Source organism: Diceros bicornis, chromosome 26, assembly GCF_020826845.1.
Source record: "Diceros bicornis minor isolate mBicDic1 chromosome 26, mDicBic1.mat.cur, whole genome shotgun sequence".
In the NCBI taxonomy this organism is placed as follows: Eukaryota; Metazoa; Chordata; class Mammalia; order Perissodactyla; family Rhinocerotidae; genus Diceros; species Diceros bicornis.
The window spans coordinates 40,665,700-40,683,466 of NC_080765.1; the positions used below are offsets into that span (position 1 = coordinate 40,665,700).

At 47.1% G+C, this 17,767-nt stretch overlaps 1 protein-coding gene across 5 annotated transcripts in view; it reads right to left on the reverse strand.

The window, feature by feature from the left end:
* Window positions 1-17,767, reverse strand: part of ABAT (4-aminobutyrate aminotransferase) — an 87,370-nt gene that overhangs the window by 24,555 nt on the left and 45,048 nt on the right. For all 5 annotated transcript variants that reach the window (XM_058570089.1, XM_058570093.1, XM_058570090.1 and 2 more), the window contains exons 2-6: window positions 14,875-14,988; window positions 7,872-7,969; window positions 5,778-5,807; window positions 4,310-4,427; window positions 1-50 (exon numbers count right to left, since the gene is read on the reverse strand). In XM_058570089.1, coding sequence (XP_058426072.1) covers window positions 1-50; window positions 4,310-4,427; window positions 5,778-5,807; window positions 7,872-7,969; window positions 14,875-14,944 — 366 coding nt within the window. In that variant the 5' untranslated portion in view covers window positions 14,945-14,988. The remainder of the gene's footprint in view (window positions 51-4,309; window positions 4,428-5,777; window positions 5,808-7,871; window positions 7,970-14,874; window positions 14,989-17,767) is intronic.

Consider the following 17,767-nt stretch of genomic DNA (forward strand, 5'->3'; position numbering starts at 1 on the left):
CACATTTTGAGGCTGCTGGACGAGTTTCACGAGAGCGGGATGGCTGTAACCTGGGGAGAGGGGAGTACAGTTAGAGACAGCATAGCATCTCAGCATCCCTGCGCCCCTCCCCCAATGCCTCCCCCCACCCTATCCTTCCAACCCTGCAACTCTCTTCACATGCCAAGGGGTCTTTTTATTCTTTGCAGACACAAAGTCCCATTCCTGCAGCCCACCCAGACCCCCCAACTCAGAATCTCTCAGGGTGCTGCCCAGAAATCTTCAACAAATTCTCTGGGTGATCCTGATGCCCCTTCAGCTTTGAGACCTGCTGGACCAGACCAGCATAAGAGGAGGTGTACACAAGGTTAAGGCAAACTTCAAGACCAGGGCTGGGCACGGCTCCCCAGGCCGGTGTGATGAACCGCAGATGTGCCCTCGCCTTTTCCCCAGTGCTCACTGGGTGAGTCAAGTCGCAATAAGCGTTTGCTCAGGGACTGAGTGGGGAAGGCTGCAGCCTGCAGTCTGCGGCCAGCACGTCCAGTTCTTCATGCACTTGCTTGTTCCCAGAGTCCCGCCGCATTTACTGTCCACACCGGGCCTGACGTCCCATGACAAGGCTCAGGATAGCCTCTGACTCAGCAACTGCCCTTGTATGAATTTCCCCCACAAGTGTGCATAAAGACCAATGTAGGGCCGGCCCCGTGGCTTAGCGGTTAAGTGCGCGCACTCCGCTGCTGGCGGACCGGGTTCGGATCCGACGCACCGCTTCTCCGGCCACGCTGAGGCCACGTCCCACATACAGCAACTAGAAGGATGTGCAGCTATGACATACAACTATCTACTGGGGCTTTGGGCGGGGGGGGAAGACCGATGTACACGTGTCTTAATCACGACCCTCCAACATCTCCAGGCTTGCAACAACCTTGTGCCCATCACCAGCTGCCAGGACTAGCAATGATGAACAGGAGGGGCCTTACACAGAGGAGATGCTCAATGAACGGAAGCTTTATTATGTAGGAGGGAGGAGCACCACAGTATTGAACAGCAGTGGAGCCAGAATGTTCTGGGTTCAAAGCCTTTACTTCCACTTATTGAGCATCTACTAGGTGAGGGGTTTTCTGCTCATTATCCCTAATCCCGGTGACAACTCCCACAGGAAGGACAAGTCTGTAGGAGGCACAGAGGTCAGGAGACCACACTGTGAGACCCTCAGACGCAGCGGCCAAGCGGTCAGCTCAATAGATACTAATTGAATGGATGAATAATGTGGAGATCCAGCGACACGGGCAAGAACTCAAAACTGTCGGAGATGAGAAAAGACTAATCGATGAATCTTAGAGCAGGAAGCAGACTTTGGAGAAAAACTCCTGGTCTTCAAGTATCACAATTTTTATCATGCATACCTTGTAACTATCTTTTTAAAAAACCAATTCACTTTTTTTTCTTGTGAGGAAGATCAGACCTGAGCTAACATCTATTGCCAATCCTCCTCCTTCCCCCCTCCGCCAAAGCCCCAGCAGATAGTTGTATGTCATAGTTGCACATCCTTCTAGTTGCTGTATGTGGGATGCAGCCTCAGCATGGCCGGAGAAGCGGTGCGTCAGTGCGCACCCGGGATCCGAACCCAGGCGGCCAGTAGCCACGCACTTAACACTTAACCGCTAAGCCACCGGGCCAGCCCCTCACTTTTTAATTTAAATAAATTTACTTTGAAAGGAGACTTCGGTGAGAGGCCCAAGGTTCTGAGCTTGGAGCCTGCTCTCCTCCATAAGAAGAGATGAGCAAGTTTAGACAGGTGTTAAAGACCCAGTATCACCTGGGGAAGACTTTCTCCTAGATGAATCAGAAAGAGTCAACAGACTTGAGAAGCCTAGTGGTTTCCCTCTGCCTGCTGCAGGGAGCATGGACTCGGGGGGTGATGTCAGAGCCAACGGGAGAGAGTTGTTAATGTCCTCCCCCAACCCTCCCCACCGCTCCCCACCCTGCTCCACGGCTGCTGGGCCCACAGCTGGAAAGCGCTCGTTACTCAAGGAAGGAACACTCTGGGTTTTTTCCGACTGCTTTTCAGCCAGAGGTCTTTCAGCTCTGGCTCTTTTATCACACTTCCCGGGTGTTTGTGACTTTTCTGCCTCAGTAGATAAGCCGGTTCCAGGGAAATCTTATTAAGCCACAGAGGCAGCTTGTCTGATCAGCTTCAGAAGGAGGAATGAAAGCAGAGCCAGTCCCTCTGATCAAGGAAGTCCTAGGCCTGGGCTTTAGACACGGTGGGACCCCCACGTTGCAGGGTAGGGCAGGGGCAGCATCTGGGAGGCTGCGATCACAGAAGTCAGCTTAGGAGACAGGCAGTCATTGGTTCAAATCCTTGGGCTCCCTGGACACGCTGGGCAAACCCCGCAACCTCTCAAAACCTGGCTCCCCATCAGTCAACTGGAGGTGATGTTAAAAGACGTGATGGGGGCCGGCCCAGTGGCACAAGCAGTTAAGTGCGTGCGCTCCGCTGCAGTGGCCTGGGGTTCACAGGTTTGGATCCCGGGCGCGCACCGACGCACTGCTTGGCAAGCCATGCTGTGGCGGCGTCCCACATAAAGTGGAGGAAGATGGGCATGGATGTTAGCCCAGGGCCAGTCTTCCTCAGCAAAAAAGAGGATTGGCAGATGTTAGCACAGGGCTGATCTTCCTCACCAAAAAAAAAAAAAAAAAAAGATGTGATGTTATAGAACTGATGTAGGGATTTAACGGGATAACAGGTAGAGCAATATGCCAGGCACATAGTAAACTCTCAACAATTATTAGTTTAAAAAAATCATCTCAAAGACTAAAGATATGGGAGAAAAGCTGGCCAGAGAGAGAACTTTTAGAACTTCCACTCTTTTAACAACTGCAGCTGGCCTGATTGCCCACACCCCCACACATATGCTGGCTAGCTGGCTGGGGATTGCAGCTGAAGGGGCCCTGGAGGTGGGGTGGGGAATGTAGGAGTTAGGGAAGACACTGGCCCACAGTCCCACGGCTAATATATGGTGGGGCCAGGACTCGGACCCAGGATAACTTGAGATCTGATCCCTTTCACTCCAACACAAAACGGAGACAGGGTTTTGTAAACCTTAGAATCCAAAATGCCTTCAAAGGCCAAAGCATTTCTGAATGATGGACTTCCCAAAGAGAATGAGTCATCTGCTGACTGCCTGATCGCGTCTTAACAGGAAATAAATAGGTTCGAGGGACTGGGCTGGGGGAAAGCAGAGGAGGAGTGGAGATCTAATTCGGGGTCTGGGGGGCGGGGAAGGCCCCAGGCTGCTGAGGGGAGGCGGGGTGGAGCTGCTGATGGGGAGCTGAGGACGCTCCAGCATGATCCAGGCAGGCACAGGCTTCATCAGATGCTCAGCCTACAGACCAGGGAATGCAGCAGGGAATCCATCTGAAAAAGCATCAACCACCTAAACTGCAAAGAGCAGCTCCTGCATGTCCAAACCAGCCCTGTCTATCCCGTCGTCTGCCGAGCCTGCATACAGCAGCGAGTCACGCTCTGTGTGGCTGGGAGGTGAGCCTGGTGAGGCAGATGCTGTGACCCACCAGGTCACCTTTACTGGGCAGGCCAGCCCTCTTCCTGCTGCTGTGTGTGTGCGCTGATAACGGCCCCAGCTGCCTCCTTCTCTGGAAAATTGCCCTTGGTGAATGGAAGCTGCTTTGCTCAAGAGATGACACGTGTCCTTCCCTCTGGCAGCTGATGGGCAATGACTGATGGGCACAGGGGTACAAAAAGGCCAGCTTCTTTGCATCAGTCTGGCACCAACTCTGGGGTGCCATTCATGCTCCAGGGCCCCCTGTGGGATCAGGCTGTGGCTGGTCTCTGGCTGAGAACTCACCCTTTGTAGCTTCCCCCTGGCCCTTTGCTGTTTCCCTCCCTTCCCTTTCTTCTGAGAGCTTTCCCTCAATAACTCCTTGCACAGAATCCCTGCCTCAGGCTCTTCTTCAGGAAACCAACCTAAGACGGCTGACCCTGGACACTGCAGTCACACAGACCTGGGTTCACATCCTAGCTCTGCTTCCTCTGCAAGCTGTTTTAACCTCTCCAATTGCTTATCTATCTACAAAACGGGGATATGAACACATTACCTTGTATGGTTTTGGGGAGGAGTAAATGAGACAAGACAGGTAAAGTCCCTAATAATACTCCCTCTACGAATTATTTGTTCCTTTTCTCTGCCCTTGAGGGAAGTGTCTGGCAACACACAGGGACGTGCCTGCTGGAAGGAGCATCTGAAGTCTGAACAGCCACAACTCGGAGAGAGAAGTTACAGTCATGGACTGAGTTTCCACCTCTTACCTATGGGGACAGAGGAGATCTGGGAATAAAGATCCAACATCCGGTTGCCATCCACATCAACCAGGTAATTGCCTCGGCTCTCTTCATAATTGCAGAAAAAATGCACAGCCTCTGCATTCTTGGGGAAAGAAGAGACTGAGTCAGGCTCACCCGCAACTCCCTAGATTCTTGATCTTTTAGGATTAAGCTCGAATTAATAAGCAAACCATGACCTGCCCATTCTAAGGACACATGGAAGGTATACATAGGTGCTGGCAATGTCGGATTTCTTGCCTTGGGGGTAATTACATGGGTGATTTGTTTTGCAATAGTTTATTAAGCTGTGAATTTATATTTTATGAATTTTTCCCTAGGTGTTTTATATATCCCAACAAAAAAGGTTGCAATATAAATCTGAAGAAGATTCTGATACGTTAAGATGTACACGGTAAGTCTTACAGCAACCACTAAGAAAACTAAAAAGCATACAGTAATTATGAAAGAAACGAAAATGTTATACTAGAAGATATTCACTTAATGCAAAAAAATAGTAAAAGAGAAACCAAATGGTAAATACAACATATCAATAATAACATTAACTACAGATGGAGTAAATAACCAATCAAAAATCAGAACCTGTCAGACTGGACAGAAAGATTCAACTATATGTGGTCTACACGTGACATACTTTAGATTCAAGAATATAAATAGGTTGAAAGCAAAAGGATGGAAAAAGATATGTGATTCTCACAGCAATCATAAGAAAGCTGGGACGGTTTATACTAACATCAAACAAACTCGACTGTAGAACCAAACAAAAAAATGTTCCTGGAGGGAAAGGGAGGCATTTTATGATGATAAAAGGGTCAGTCCACTAAGAAGATACAACAATTATAAATGTCTAAGCGCCTGACAATAGAGCCCCAAAATATATAAAGCAAAAACTGACAGAATTGAAGGGAAAAATAGTTCTACAAGAACAGATGGAGAGACTTCTATTGGCTTTCAATAATGGATAGGACAACTAGGAAAAAGATTAACAAGGAAACAGACTTGAACAACACTCTCAACCACCAGATCTCACAAACATCTATAGAACACTCCACCCACCCACAGTAGAGTATGCTTTCTTCTCAAGTGTATATGGAACATTTTCCAGGACAGACCATACTCTAGGCCATAAAAAAGGCTCAATCAATGTAAAAAGGTTGAAATCACACAAAATATGTTTTCCAACCACAATGCAATGACATTAGAAATCAATAACAAAGAAATTTGGGAAGCTCACAAAATTGTTGTAATTAAAATAACACATAACTAATCAATGAGTCACAGAAACATCACAAGGCAAATTAGGAAAAAAAGGTTTAGAACAAAAGTCAGCTTTGCATCTTTTGGGAAAAGAGCCAGCACAGAGTAAATGTCTGTGTCCCTCAGTGAAATTGTGATAGAGGAGCAATGGAAGGAATGTTACCCCATCCCCACTTACCTGAATTATATTGAGCTGTTTCATTAACTCCTGCAGGCAGGAAGAGCGAAGGTATTATAGCAAAGCCACATTCTTGCCAAAGTAGCTTAAAATCTTCCACGTCTTCCCAGTCTTGGGGCTTTTTTCCCCCTCATGCCAATAACTTAATAGTCAGTTAATTAGTCAACAACATTAAAAACATTTAAAAATTGCTTAATATAAACAGTTGGCAGGGAATTCTTCCTGCCAGCTAAATTACCAGTACAACAGACAGACTGGAGATTTAAACATTTGGAAGATAACAATAAAACAAACTAAAATATTTAACAAAAAATCTTAAGCTGGGGGCTGGCTCGGTGGCGCAAGCAGTTAGGTGCACACACTCTGCTGCGGCGGCCCGGGGTTCACAGGTTTGGATCCCGGGCGCTCACAGACGCACCGCTTGTCAAGCCATGCTGTGGCGGCTTCCCATATAAAGTGGAGGAAGATGGGCACAGATGTTAGCCCAGGGCCAGTTTTCCTCAGCAAAAAGAGGAAGGATTGGCAGATGTTAGCTCAGGGCTGATCTTCCTCACAAAAAAAAAAAAAAAAATCTTAAGCTGAAGTCGTTTATCTAGTGTCCATAAAAGCATGAGTTTTCTTTTTATTTAGGGGAAAAAAAGGCTTTAACATCCCATTAGGAAAATAAAACCAATGGAAAATATTAATTTGCATATCAAAGAACCATTTATAATTATAATCCGAAAGCTCCATAAACCAGTTGTGCAATTCTATACAGAGACTGGGAAATATCAACTAGCTGCTTTAATGTTAGAGATTTCATCTCTAAAAATAATTTGACATGAAATTAACGTTAGCAGTGTCATAAAATTATATATTTCCACATAAAAATAGAAAATAATATTAATGACAAGAATATGAAAAATTATTCCAAGTATTTTACTACTATTCAATTAAAATCCATCCCTTCCCAAGTGAAATATGCATGAAAAAAGTGTCTCCTTTTGTTAGCAAATCACTATCCAAAATAACTACAATCAATTACATCAGTATAAAGATTTCTGGGTTTACAAAATAGTTTCAATGACAACAGGGGAATGTTTTGATGGTAAAAAAATGACACTGTAGATAAAATCTGTAAAATACGCAGAGAAAAAAATAAATCTGTATTAAAGAGGTTGACACTGTTATTTCCTAGATTCAAACATTAAAAACAGTATTGCACATAACACAGAATCTAGGTTAGTCAGCCTCCCAGAACGCGTGATATGCAGGTTTTGGAGCGTGTTTGAGGAGAAGCCTCAACCTCCCTCATCAGACTCATCTTCTGTCTCTTCATCTCACAGGCTAACATCTACTCCAGGGAATCAGAGCTACCCAATGTCTCTTATATGCCACATACTGTCAGCATGTACTTGCCTAGAAGAGGATGCCCTCCTTTGGCAAATTCCTCCTTTTTATCCTTCAATGTCAAGCTCAAGGGCATTTGCTATCCATGCCCTGTGCCATATAGCATTGCCATGTTCTTCCACTGTTGGTGGGATGTTCTGCCCCAGCCCTTGACTCTGGGCTCAAAGCAAGCCACGTAACTTGCTTTAGCCAACAGAATGAGGTGGAAGTGATGGTGGGCCAGTATGGAGCCTAGGCTTCAAGAGACCCACAGCATGCTTTCCTCTGCCATCACCACGAGAACAAGCCCAGCCCAGCTTGCTGGAGGATGAGAGACACGTGGAGCAGAGTCAAGTCACTGCCGTGACCAAGACAAGGCTAACCTAGATCAACCAACAGCCAGTCATCCCCTAGGCATGTAGATGAGCCCAAAAGAGCTGCCTGCTCAACCCCCAGTTAACCCTAAATGCATGAGCAATCTGTATGCTATTGAGGTTTCGTGATTGTTACGCAGCATTACTGCGGCATCAGATAACTGATACATCTCCTCTGGGAAGCCTTCTTTGACTTCTTATGGCAGAATGGCCTAGTTTAACATCCTGATCTCTAGTGGTGAACTCTCTGAAAGCAGCTAACAATACAGGTCCCTAAGCTTGGCTGTGTTCTCGCCTCACGGACCCCTTCTGCTCTTTTTTGAAACACACCACTCGGGCATGCTCAACTCACCCGAGATCTAGGCCCTGGGACTTCTGTCTTCATCAGTGGCCCATCATAGTCAAATTCAACGTCGACTTTGGCTGCGGCTTGACTGATGTGTCTGGGTCCTGTGGTAAACAAAGATGATGAGAACTCCCGGTAACAGCAGATATAATGAGAATCCTGCCCTAAAAGACGCCCAAGGTCCCTAACAGAGGCAGTGCCAGGACCTCAACCCATCCCAGCCAGACCACCCTGGAACACTGAGTCTGGCCAGACGTGGGCACCACAAGAGCACTGCAGATTTAAAACATGGGAAAGCCCAGTGCCAGTGAAGTTGCAGGCAAACAGGCATGCTCACGTCCTGCTGGTGTGAGTACAAGCTGATGATGGCTTCCTCTTCCTTTCAACTGAGCAATCTCATTTCTTAGGATTCATCCTAAGAAAATAATGGGACCAGTGCATAAAGATGTAAGTCAAAAATATTCACAATAGTACTGTCTCTAACAACAACAAAGAGAAAACAACCTAAATGTTCAACAATGGAGGGCAGTTAAATAGAATACGACATAGTCAACCATTTCATGGACGATGGAATATTATGCATCCATTTACAGTTTCGAGATGGACATTCTGAATATTTATGGACATGGAAAGATGCCCATGGTATTAGCATGTGAAAGGTCAGATTATAAAAATTGTCCAAATTTTATGAAAATTTAATCTATATCCAAATGTATATATAGACCAGAGTTTCTCAGCCTCAGCACTATGGACACTTTGGGCTAGATAATTCTTTGTGGTGGGGTGTTCTGTGCACTGTAGGATATTTAGCTGCATCCCTGGCCTCACTCACTAGATGCCAGTAGCACCTCCCCCTAAGTTGTGACCCTATTTGTGACAATCAAAAATTAACCAGGAGGGAATAATCAAATGTCTAAACTCAGGTGGTTCCCATTTATGGATTGTTTTTTACAAAAGAAAAAAAAGTTTTGGTCAGAAGTCATTTGTTTGAAACCCATTTCACCTTTTTTTATAGTAATAAACACAGAGAGGGTGTCTGAGTGCCCCGGCTGACCCCACACGGCTCTTTAGCTCAGCATGTGGCTGAGACACAAAGGGAAGTCTCAGCCCCAAGTCTCACTGATCCCTGAGCTCGGCTCAGCGAATCCAAGACCAGGATTCACAATCAGCAGCCCCCAGAAGTCCCTTTCAAGTCCCTGTTCATCGTTTATCTTTCTGGCACCTATTTGGTGGTTGCAAAATGCCAGCTCCTCCTACTTGGGAGGCCATAATCGCATCAAACTAGGAAATCATTCGACACTTTATATAAGTCGTATACGTGATCTCTGATCTCATTTCATCGTTACACAACCCTGAGGGATAGTTGTTATTGTTTCCACTACACAGGAGAGGACACTAAAACTCTGAGAGGCGAAGAAACGTGCCAGGATTTCTCTCTCTGTCTCTCTCTCACACACATACACATACACACACACACCTTGCCAAACTATACAAAACCATGATATTAGAAAACACAAATTCATTCTCAATATTCCATGACTGCTTTGAATATCAAAGAAGGCTTCTGAATTAAGTATGTAATAAACTGTAGCCCTTTGAACATAAAGCCCAGTTAAAATCCAACACCACCCTTATTTTAAGGCATGAATAAACCAGCTTTTACTATCTTCTGTTTGATCCTAAAATAAAAAGGGAATTCCTAGAGTCTATTCCATTAGCAGAGTTAAAGGTCGTGGAACATAGCGATGACCTTTTCTACACTGAACTGTTTATCTCACCCTTGGCCAGGACTCATGGTTACTGGTCAAGACTGATTCCGACTAGAGTGCATAGAACGGGGATGCGTATTTGGGTAAAAAGAGCTCTTAACGGGTGCTGATCTTTCTTTGCTTCCAGCAAATGGGGAAGTGAAAAATTCGAAATTAGCAAGCTGTCCTTAAGCGAAGACATGCAAGTCTTCCCTTCCTTTCTCCAGAAAATGTCTTGACATCGCTTTGTCGCAGTCAGATTTCTCGGGAATTGGGAAGTGGGTACACAGGGAATGGAGGCAGACAGCAGTGGGGACAGCAGTGGGAGCTGTAGGTGAAAGGATCCTGGGAGAAATGTGTGGATCACGTGGAGCTGTGGTTGTGCGGGCGCCAAATGAGGGAATAGCGGCTGGGAGGCGGGGTAGGGAGAGGCGGTGGAGAGAGGGTGAGAACCCTTCCATTGGGAGCAGGGATCAAAGGGGTGCAAGACGGGGAAGCCCAGCTTCAAGGGCAAGGTGGACGGGTCTGTTTCAAGAAGTGCATGGGTTCCTACCATGTGCCAAGTCTTTGTGGGTATGGATGGAAGAGGGCCAAGATCTCTGGGCAGAGATCCTGAAAATCAGAGCCTGGCAAGTTTGTTTGCAACCATGCTATCAGAAAAAGGAAGATCATGAAGCTCACATGTATTTAGCCCTTACTGCGTGCTAAGCAGGCCCTATTTAGGCAAACTCTCACCTATTGTTTCAATTAATCCACAACCCTCTCCCGAGATGGTATTGTGGTTCCCATTTTACAGATGAGGATCAGAGAGGCTAAGCAACTTTCCCAAGGTCACACAGCTAGTGAGTTACAGAGCCAGGATTTGAACCCAGGTCCAATACTTCTGCTTTTCTCACTATATCTCAATTTTGACTTTTTGTAGAGGAAAATAACCAAATACCAATACAACGAATATTCTCTTAATGATGACATATAATGCCACAAGCCACCAGAGAAAAGAACAAGATTTGAATGGTCAAGGAAGCCTTTTCTGGGGTTTCTTATATCAAGCCACATAAGCAGATCCATTTATCAAGCATTTATGGTGAACATACCAGGCATTATCCTGAGCACTTTACATGGATTGCCTCATTTAAGCCTCACAACCCTCTAGGAGGTAAATGTTATTATTATTCTTGTGTTACAGAAGAAGATGCCGAAGCTCAGAAACGTCAATTAGTTTGCCCAAGGTCACACAGCTGGTAAGTGGCTGAGCTGGAAATTTGCCCATCTGACCTCTCCTTTCCTAGACACAGTGAATGGATCTGATGATATCTTTCATCTCATCTAATGCTGGTCTTTGAAATGAAACATTTGCACCAAAACAACTCGCTTCCCCCAAAGGCAGATTACTATCAGAAGCACAAGGAAGCAAAAAAAGGTTGAATTAATATTGAATGCTCCAGCATTTTCATTCATGAATAAAACAGCACACCAGAGAGCAGAGGTGTGTCCTGACACCAAGAGCCAGCACTGTGGGTGAATGCAGCCCCGCCTCCGGGTCTGATGATGACGCTCACCACACTCAGGGGCCATGCCAATCCAGAGGCAATTTTTAACTCCAAACTATAAAAACAGCCATCAAACGCTTTTAACATCCTCTTGATCTTTATACTGAGAGTAATAAATGAACGTCATTTTCCACAAACAGGAAGGGTTCTGTATGTGAGCCAGGTCAAAGTCAAGGTCAAGTTCAACCAGAGTTGTTTGCTCTGCTTTTCCTTTAAAAAAATCTTATCATCCCCCATCTGTCCACCCCACCTTTTTTTTCTTCAGTGAGGAAGACTGGCCCTGAGCTAACATCTGTTGCCAATCTTCCACTTTTTGCTTGAGAAAGATTGTCCCTGAGCTAACATCTGTTGCCCATCTTCCTCTATTTTGTATATGGGACGCTGCTACAGTATGGCTTGACGAGCAGTGTGTAGGTCTGCACTGGGATCCGAACCCACAAACCCCAGGCTGCCAAAGCGGAGCACACGAACTCAACCACCATGCCACCAGGCCGGCCCCTCCCACTTGTTTTTTGATAACATGAGCATTGAGGAAAATATCAATGAGCAGTAAGGGAAAAAAAATACGTGTAATTTCACCACACTGAGATAATCATCTTGCTGTCTAGTCTCCCACTCTCTGTACTTTATTTGCCAATATGTGCTTATAAACTTTTGTGGGGACGGCATGAAACAATGCGATTGGGAACACTGCCTCAGGTCACGAACTATCATCACCTTGAATGACTTCACAGTGATCCAGTGGGTGGAGACTCTATGGAAGCACAGTGGGTGTGGCAGCAGGCTGTGGGCACCCTCCTGCTCTCCTTCACTCCGAGGAAGCAGCTGCCACGTGGTGAGCCGCTCCATGAAGAGGTCCAGCTGCACCCTCATGAGACACCTGCAGCTAGACGGTTCAGCTAAGCCACCCCTGGATTCCTAATCCCCAGAAGCTGTGAGATAATATTATTTTAACCCGCTGAGTCTTGGGATGTTTGTTATATGGCAATAACTAACAGCACAGAGGTTAAGGGTGAGGGTCCTGGGGCCAGACTGGCTTGGTTCAAAGCCAGGTTCAGCCACTTGCTAACTCCGAGACTGGGCAAGTTACTTAATTTCTCTGAGTCTCAGTTTCCTCTGTCTTATGCAATTGTGGTGAGGACAAAATGGGTTAAAAGTAAGTGACTATTTCTATAATTTAAAAACCATTCCCCTATTGCTACCTGCCCGTCAGCAGGGTATAAGAGTGCACATATTCCTGTACCTTTGCCAACACAGTTTTAGTATTAATAAAACCCCCCATCTATCTATCTATGTGTCATCTATCTATCTATCTACCTATCTATCTATCATAAAAGATATGCCAGATTGATAGGCCAAAAGAACAGAAAAAATCTTATGGTTTTCTAAATTTGGCAGAAGTGTGCAAAAAAAGATTCAACTCCAGCCAAGAAAACGCAGAGCTGAGTAACTCTGATTTAGCCATTTCCGTCTTCTGCATGGTGCCCCCATTCCCGTGCTTGTAAAGTGGGAGTCAGGACACTCCCCACTTTATTGTAAACGTAAATGAAGTGCTTTCACATGGACCTCCTCTTCTGATACAAGAGGCTTGTGAAGCAGGGAGGATACTGTCATTATCCCCACTTTGCTGATGAGAAAACTGAGGTGTGGGGAGGTTCTGCCCGTTGGTTAGGCTCACTCGGTTAACACGCGGGGAAGCCGGTAGCCCAATCTTATGAGTCTTAATCCACTGCTCTTTCTTCATTGTCTCCCTGGGGAGTCCAAGATGTCCTTGAGAACGACCTTCAAAAGCGGCACCACATGTGCCACCTGGCTGGAGCCCCACGGGGGCCACGCTCTCTTTTCACTGGCGTGTCCCCGGCACCGAGTACAGCACTCAGTAGGTGCTCGACAGTATTAGTCACCGAATGAATGAATCTTCCATGCCAACGACTCTCCCTCCGACTCTGGACACACCACACCTGAATCATCCTGGTTTTGGTTTATTTTTAAAATAATCATGGGTCAGCATTATAATTAAATAAAACAAAGCAAAACTTCAAAACCTACTAATAACCCCTCACGGCTATCGAGGTCTCGAACAACAAGGAGAGACTGAGCAACTGTCACCGACCAGAGAAGACGAGGGAGATGTGACAAATAATGCAGATTGGACCCTGGGACAGAAAAAGGCATTAAGGGGAAAACTGGTGAAGTCTGCAGTTTGGTTAACAGTAATGGTCCGAGGTCAGTTTCTTAGATTTGACAAGAGCATCCTGGTGACGTAAGATGTTAACGATAGGGAAGCTGGGCGAGGAGCACGTGGGCTTTCTCTGCACTATGTCTGCAACTTCTCTGTACATCTCAAATCATTCCAAAACAAAACATTTATTTTAAGAGAAAACCTGCTAATACTCCTGGGAGAGGAGCGAATACTCTTGCTTTTTATCCCACCCAGGATATAAACACCAGTATTCAACGTGCAAACCAAGGACATAACCAGCAACTTATCATCAGAAGGCAGGCGGGACTGACAACAATAAGGGGACACTGTGACAACAAGCATGGGGCTCTGAGAGACTGGGGACAGACTGGAGCTGCAGAGTGTCCAAAGGAGGCTACCGTTTGCCTCTCCCTCTCCCAGAGCCGCAGGAGGCACGTGGAGGAGGGATGGTAACTAAGTGTTTGGGGCCAGACTCACTTGCATTCAAGTGGCTGTGTGACCTTGGGCGAATGACCTCACTTCTCTGAGCCTCAGTTTTCTCACCTGTACGATGGGGTTCACTCGTGCCCTCCTGGTGGGACTACTGGAGGGCAGTCTCATGAGATCATGCAAACAGGGGGCTCACTGATGAGGCTCATTGACTGAGCTGCCTTCTGAAGTCAGTGAGGCAGAGAGAAATAGAGGCATCTGAGAGACGGTGGCAGAATGAGCTGGTGAGGTGGCCAGCTGGGTGTGGGAGATGAGGGAGAGGTGAGGGAGATGGCAGCGAGGGGTAGGACATTCCTGGGACGCTGCCTCCCATCCAGTGCCCTTGAAGCACAGTGGACCTTTATGTCAATTACAAAGACTTTCGGGGGCTGGCCCTGTGTCTTAGCGGTTGGGTGCGTGCGCTCCGCTACTGGCGGCCCGGTTTCGGATCCTGGGCGCGCACTGACGCACCGCTTGTCTGGCCATGCTGAGGCCGCGTCCCACATGCAGCAACTAGAAGGATGTGCAACTATGACATACAACTATCTACTGGGGCTTTGGGAGCGGGGCGGAAGGAGGAGGACTGGCAATAGATGTTAGCTTAGAGCCGGTCTTCCTCAGCAAAAAGAGGAGGATTAGCACGGATGTTAGCTCAGGGCTGATCTTCCTCACAAAAAAAACAACAACAAAACAAAGACTTTCGTCGCTTCCTTGTTTCTTGTCAGCAAGGCCAGCTATGTGTTTCCCCCACGGTCCCTATGGGGATGGTCTGGGCCCTTCTGGCTGCTGGGGCCACCACCTCCGTGCAAACAGAGTGGCTCCCGGATGGATCTGCAGTCTTCGCACTGCAGAGCTGTCCACCTGGGGACAGGAGCACATGGTGGAGGAGGGAGCTGAGAGGGGTGGCGGACGGGGACAGTTTTATGGGGGACGATGGGACAGCCCCGGAAGCACTAGCCGGCTGGTCCCTTTATCCCCAAGGACTCTCCAGCCCAGAATCTCCAGTCTCGATTGTGGCTTCCTTCAGGAGCACGGCTTACCTGGCGCAAGGAGGCAGTAGTTGTGCTGGAAGCTGGGGGCCAGCCGCCGGGCGAGCAACATGGAGGCCATGATGCCCTCCTTGGGAACAGAGACCCCCGTCACTCGCTACCACTCTGAAAGAGACCAGAAACCAGAGTCAGGCCAGCAGAGACCACTCCCTGCCGGCCACGCACCCCAGCCCCACCACTGCCCCACACAGTGGAGAAGGTTCTTCTGACATAAATCCTTTGCTTTCACGTTGAAAATCCACTTTAAATCAAAGCCCGGTCACGTGCGTTTTCATTTGACCTTGACCACACCCAGGCAGGATTACTATGCCCATTTTCTAGATGGAAAAACAGAGGGGACAGAGTGGGCCTGAGATGTCCCTGTAAGCGAGTTGACAAGCTCAGCGCATCATCCACCTGGACAAGCAAGCAAGCTTTCAGATGGGGGGGCTGCAAACACCACGGTGACCACTCGGCGTGGGCAGCTGGGAGCTCCCTCTGCACTGTTCCTGTTACCCCAGCCCCCGGCCCCACAAGACATCAACCACAACCCTGCTCAGAACAAGCCTAACACATTCTCGTTAGCTTACAGGAAACCACAAAGAGAGGAAGGAGGAGATGCTGAGACATGTAGCTGAAACCAGTTAAAACTGGGTGAAGGCAACATGGCAGTCTGCCTTGACCTGACGTAGACTCCGCAGCTCGTTACACGCTCATTGTACTGCACTACCATGCTACATAACACACCCAACAGCGCCAGGATGCTTTGCAACTGCCACGGCAATGGCAGGATATGACTAAAGGAAAGAAAAGAGGTGGCACCCTTATTCCCTCGAAAAGCCTGCCCTGCTCCTCAAATACGATGACTCTTCCTCTCCTTCATGACCTCGACCCCTTATAACAGCTGCTTACTCACCCCAAGAGCTGAGAAGTTGATGTGTGAACCTAGTTCCCACTTCACCATTCTTTGGCCATTGAAGAAAAGCTTGTGCCATTGACCACTCAGCTTCAGTTTTGTTTCAAATCCGCGACACTGAACAGAAAAGAACCCTCTGGGGAAGGGACGGATTGTGGGTACAAAGCCCACCCATGGGTCCGTCCTTGGAGCTCCTCCGAATGTGGGTTGGAGTCCCACAGGAGTGAGGTCAATTTGATAACATTCTGACATGGAATATTAGTCGTTGGGCTGTCTGGGAATCCTGGGGACCCAGTGGAGTACTAGGTGACCCAAGTTTGCTTGAGACTGAGGGGGTTCCTGAGGTGTGAGACTTTCCGTTTGAAACCAGAACTGTCCCAGAAAACTGGATGGTTACCCTACACAGCCCCAGCAGTCAGGGGTCTCAGGTCCCACTTCACAGGTATGTTGGTTGTCTCCAGGCTGCTCCTAAGTCCTGCCCCCAGATCCCAGGGCCTCACTCTGCTGGCTGCCTTTTGCATCATGGGCCTGGAGCAATGCCACCCCCCTACATTGTTTATTTCCTTTTACTGCCTCTCTCCACTCCCACCTCCCTCTCCTCAGGCCACCATTCAGATGTGCTGTGTACCTTGTTGTTTGTGGGTCTTCTTGCTAAATACCTGCTTTGTCATTTGGCACGTGTATTTTTAGTTGTGTTGTGTTGTATCCCAGCACCATGATGGAACCATTCGCTTCTCACTCCTACTGGTGGACCCTGTTTTCTGAGTCCTTTCTGTATGCTTCACACTGTGCTAAGCCCTCTACACATGGAACTATTAACATTTATTATTGTTAACACCCACAACAATGGTATGTGGTCCCCTTTTTACAGGTGAGGAAACTAAGGCACAGAGAGGTTAAGTGATGGATCTGAAAACAGAACTCAGACCTGTCTGACCCCAGAGTCACCAAACTTCACTAAGACACACTACTGAGTCCAAACACTCCATAGATGTCCATTCACTCATTCTGCATCGAAGTATTCTATCGAGCACCAACTTTCCAGCAGGCACTGTTTCTTGGGCTGGACATACAAGGGTGAATGAACCAGGCATGGAGCTTACATCCTCGTGAGGGACACAAGACGATGAAACACACAATGGCACAAACAAGCACATAATTATGGTTGGGGGCAATGCTTTTCAGGAAAAGTAGAAGGTGCTAGGAGCATGATTTATCAAGCCTCTTTTATGTGCCAGTCGCTGTGCTAGCATTTTCCAGGATACTCACAAAGGGTAGGTAGGATTACCCCCCTTTTACAGATGAGGAAACGGAGGCTCAGAAGTGATGTAGTTTAACCCATGCACATTGCAGCACTATTCACGACAGTCAAAAGGTGGAAGCAACCTAAAGTGCACTGATGGATGAATGGATGAAAAAAATGTATATCTGTACAATGGAATATTATTCAGCCCTAAAAATGGAAGGAAATTCTGTCACATGCTACAACGTGGATGGACCCCGAGGATGTTATGCTAAGTGAAATAAGCCAGACACAAAAGGACAAATACTGCATGATCCCACTCACATGAGGCATTTAGAGTCAAACTCCTAGAACCAGAAGGAAGAATGGTGGTTGCCAGCAGCTGGGGGAAGGAGAAAAGGGAGTTGTTCAATGGATACAGAGTTTCAGTTTGGCAAGATGAAAGTTCTAGAGATCTGTTGCACAACAAGGTATATATAGTTAACATTACTGTATTGTGCACTTAAAATGGTTAAGATGGTAAATTTTATGTTATTGCCTTTTGCCACAATAAGAAAAGAAGTGATGTAATCTACCCAGAGTCATGGCAGGTCGGCAGTGGAGCCAGGGTTTGGGTTCAGAGATGTCCCGCTTGGAAGTGCTAGCTTGTCTCTAGTGCAGGGATTTATGACAAGTTATAACCACCTGAAACGTACTCTGTTACAGCCTGAGGACGCAGGGCTGCAGCCCTCCCCAGGCTGCTTTCT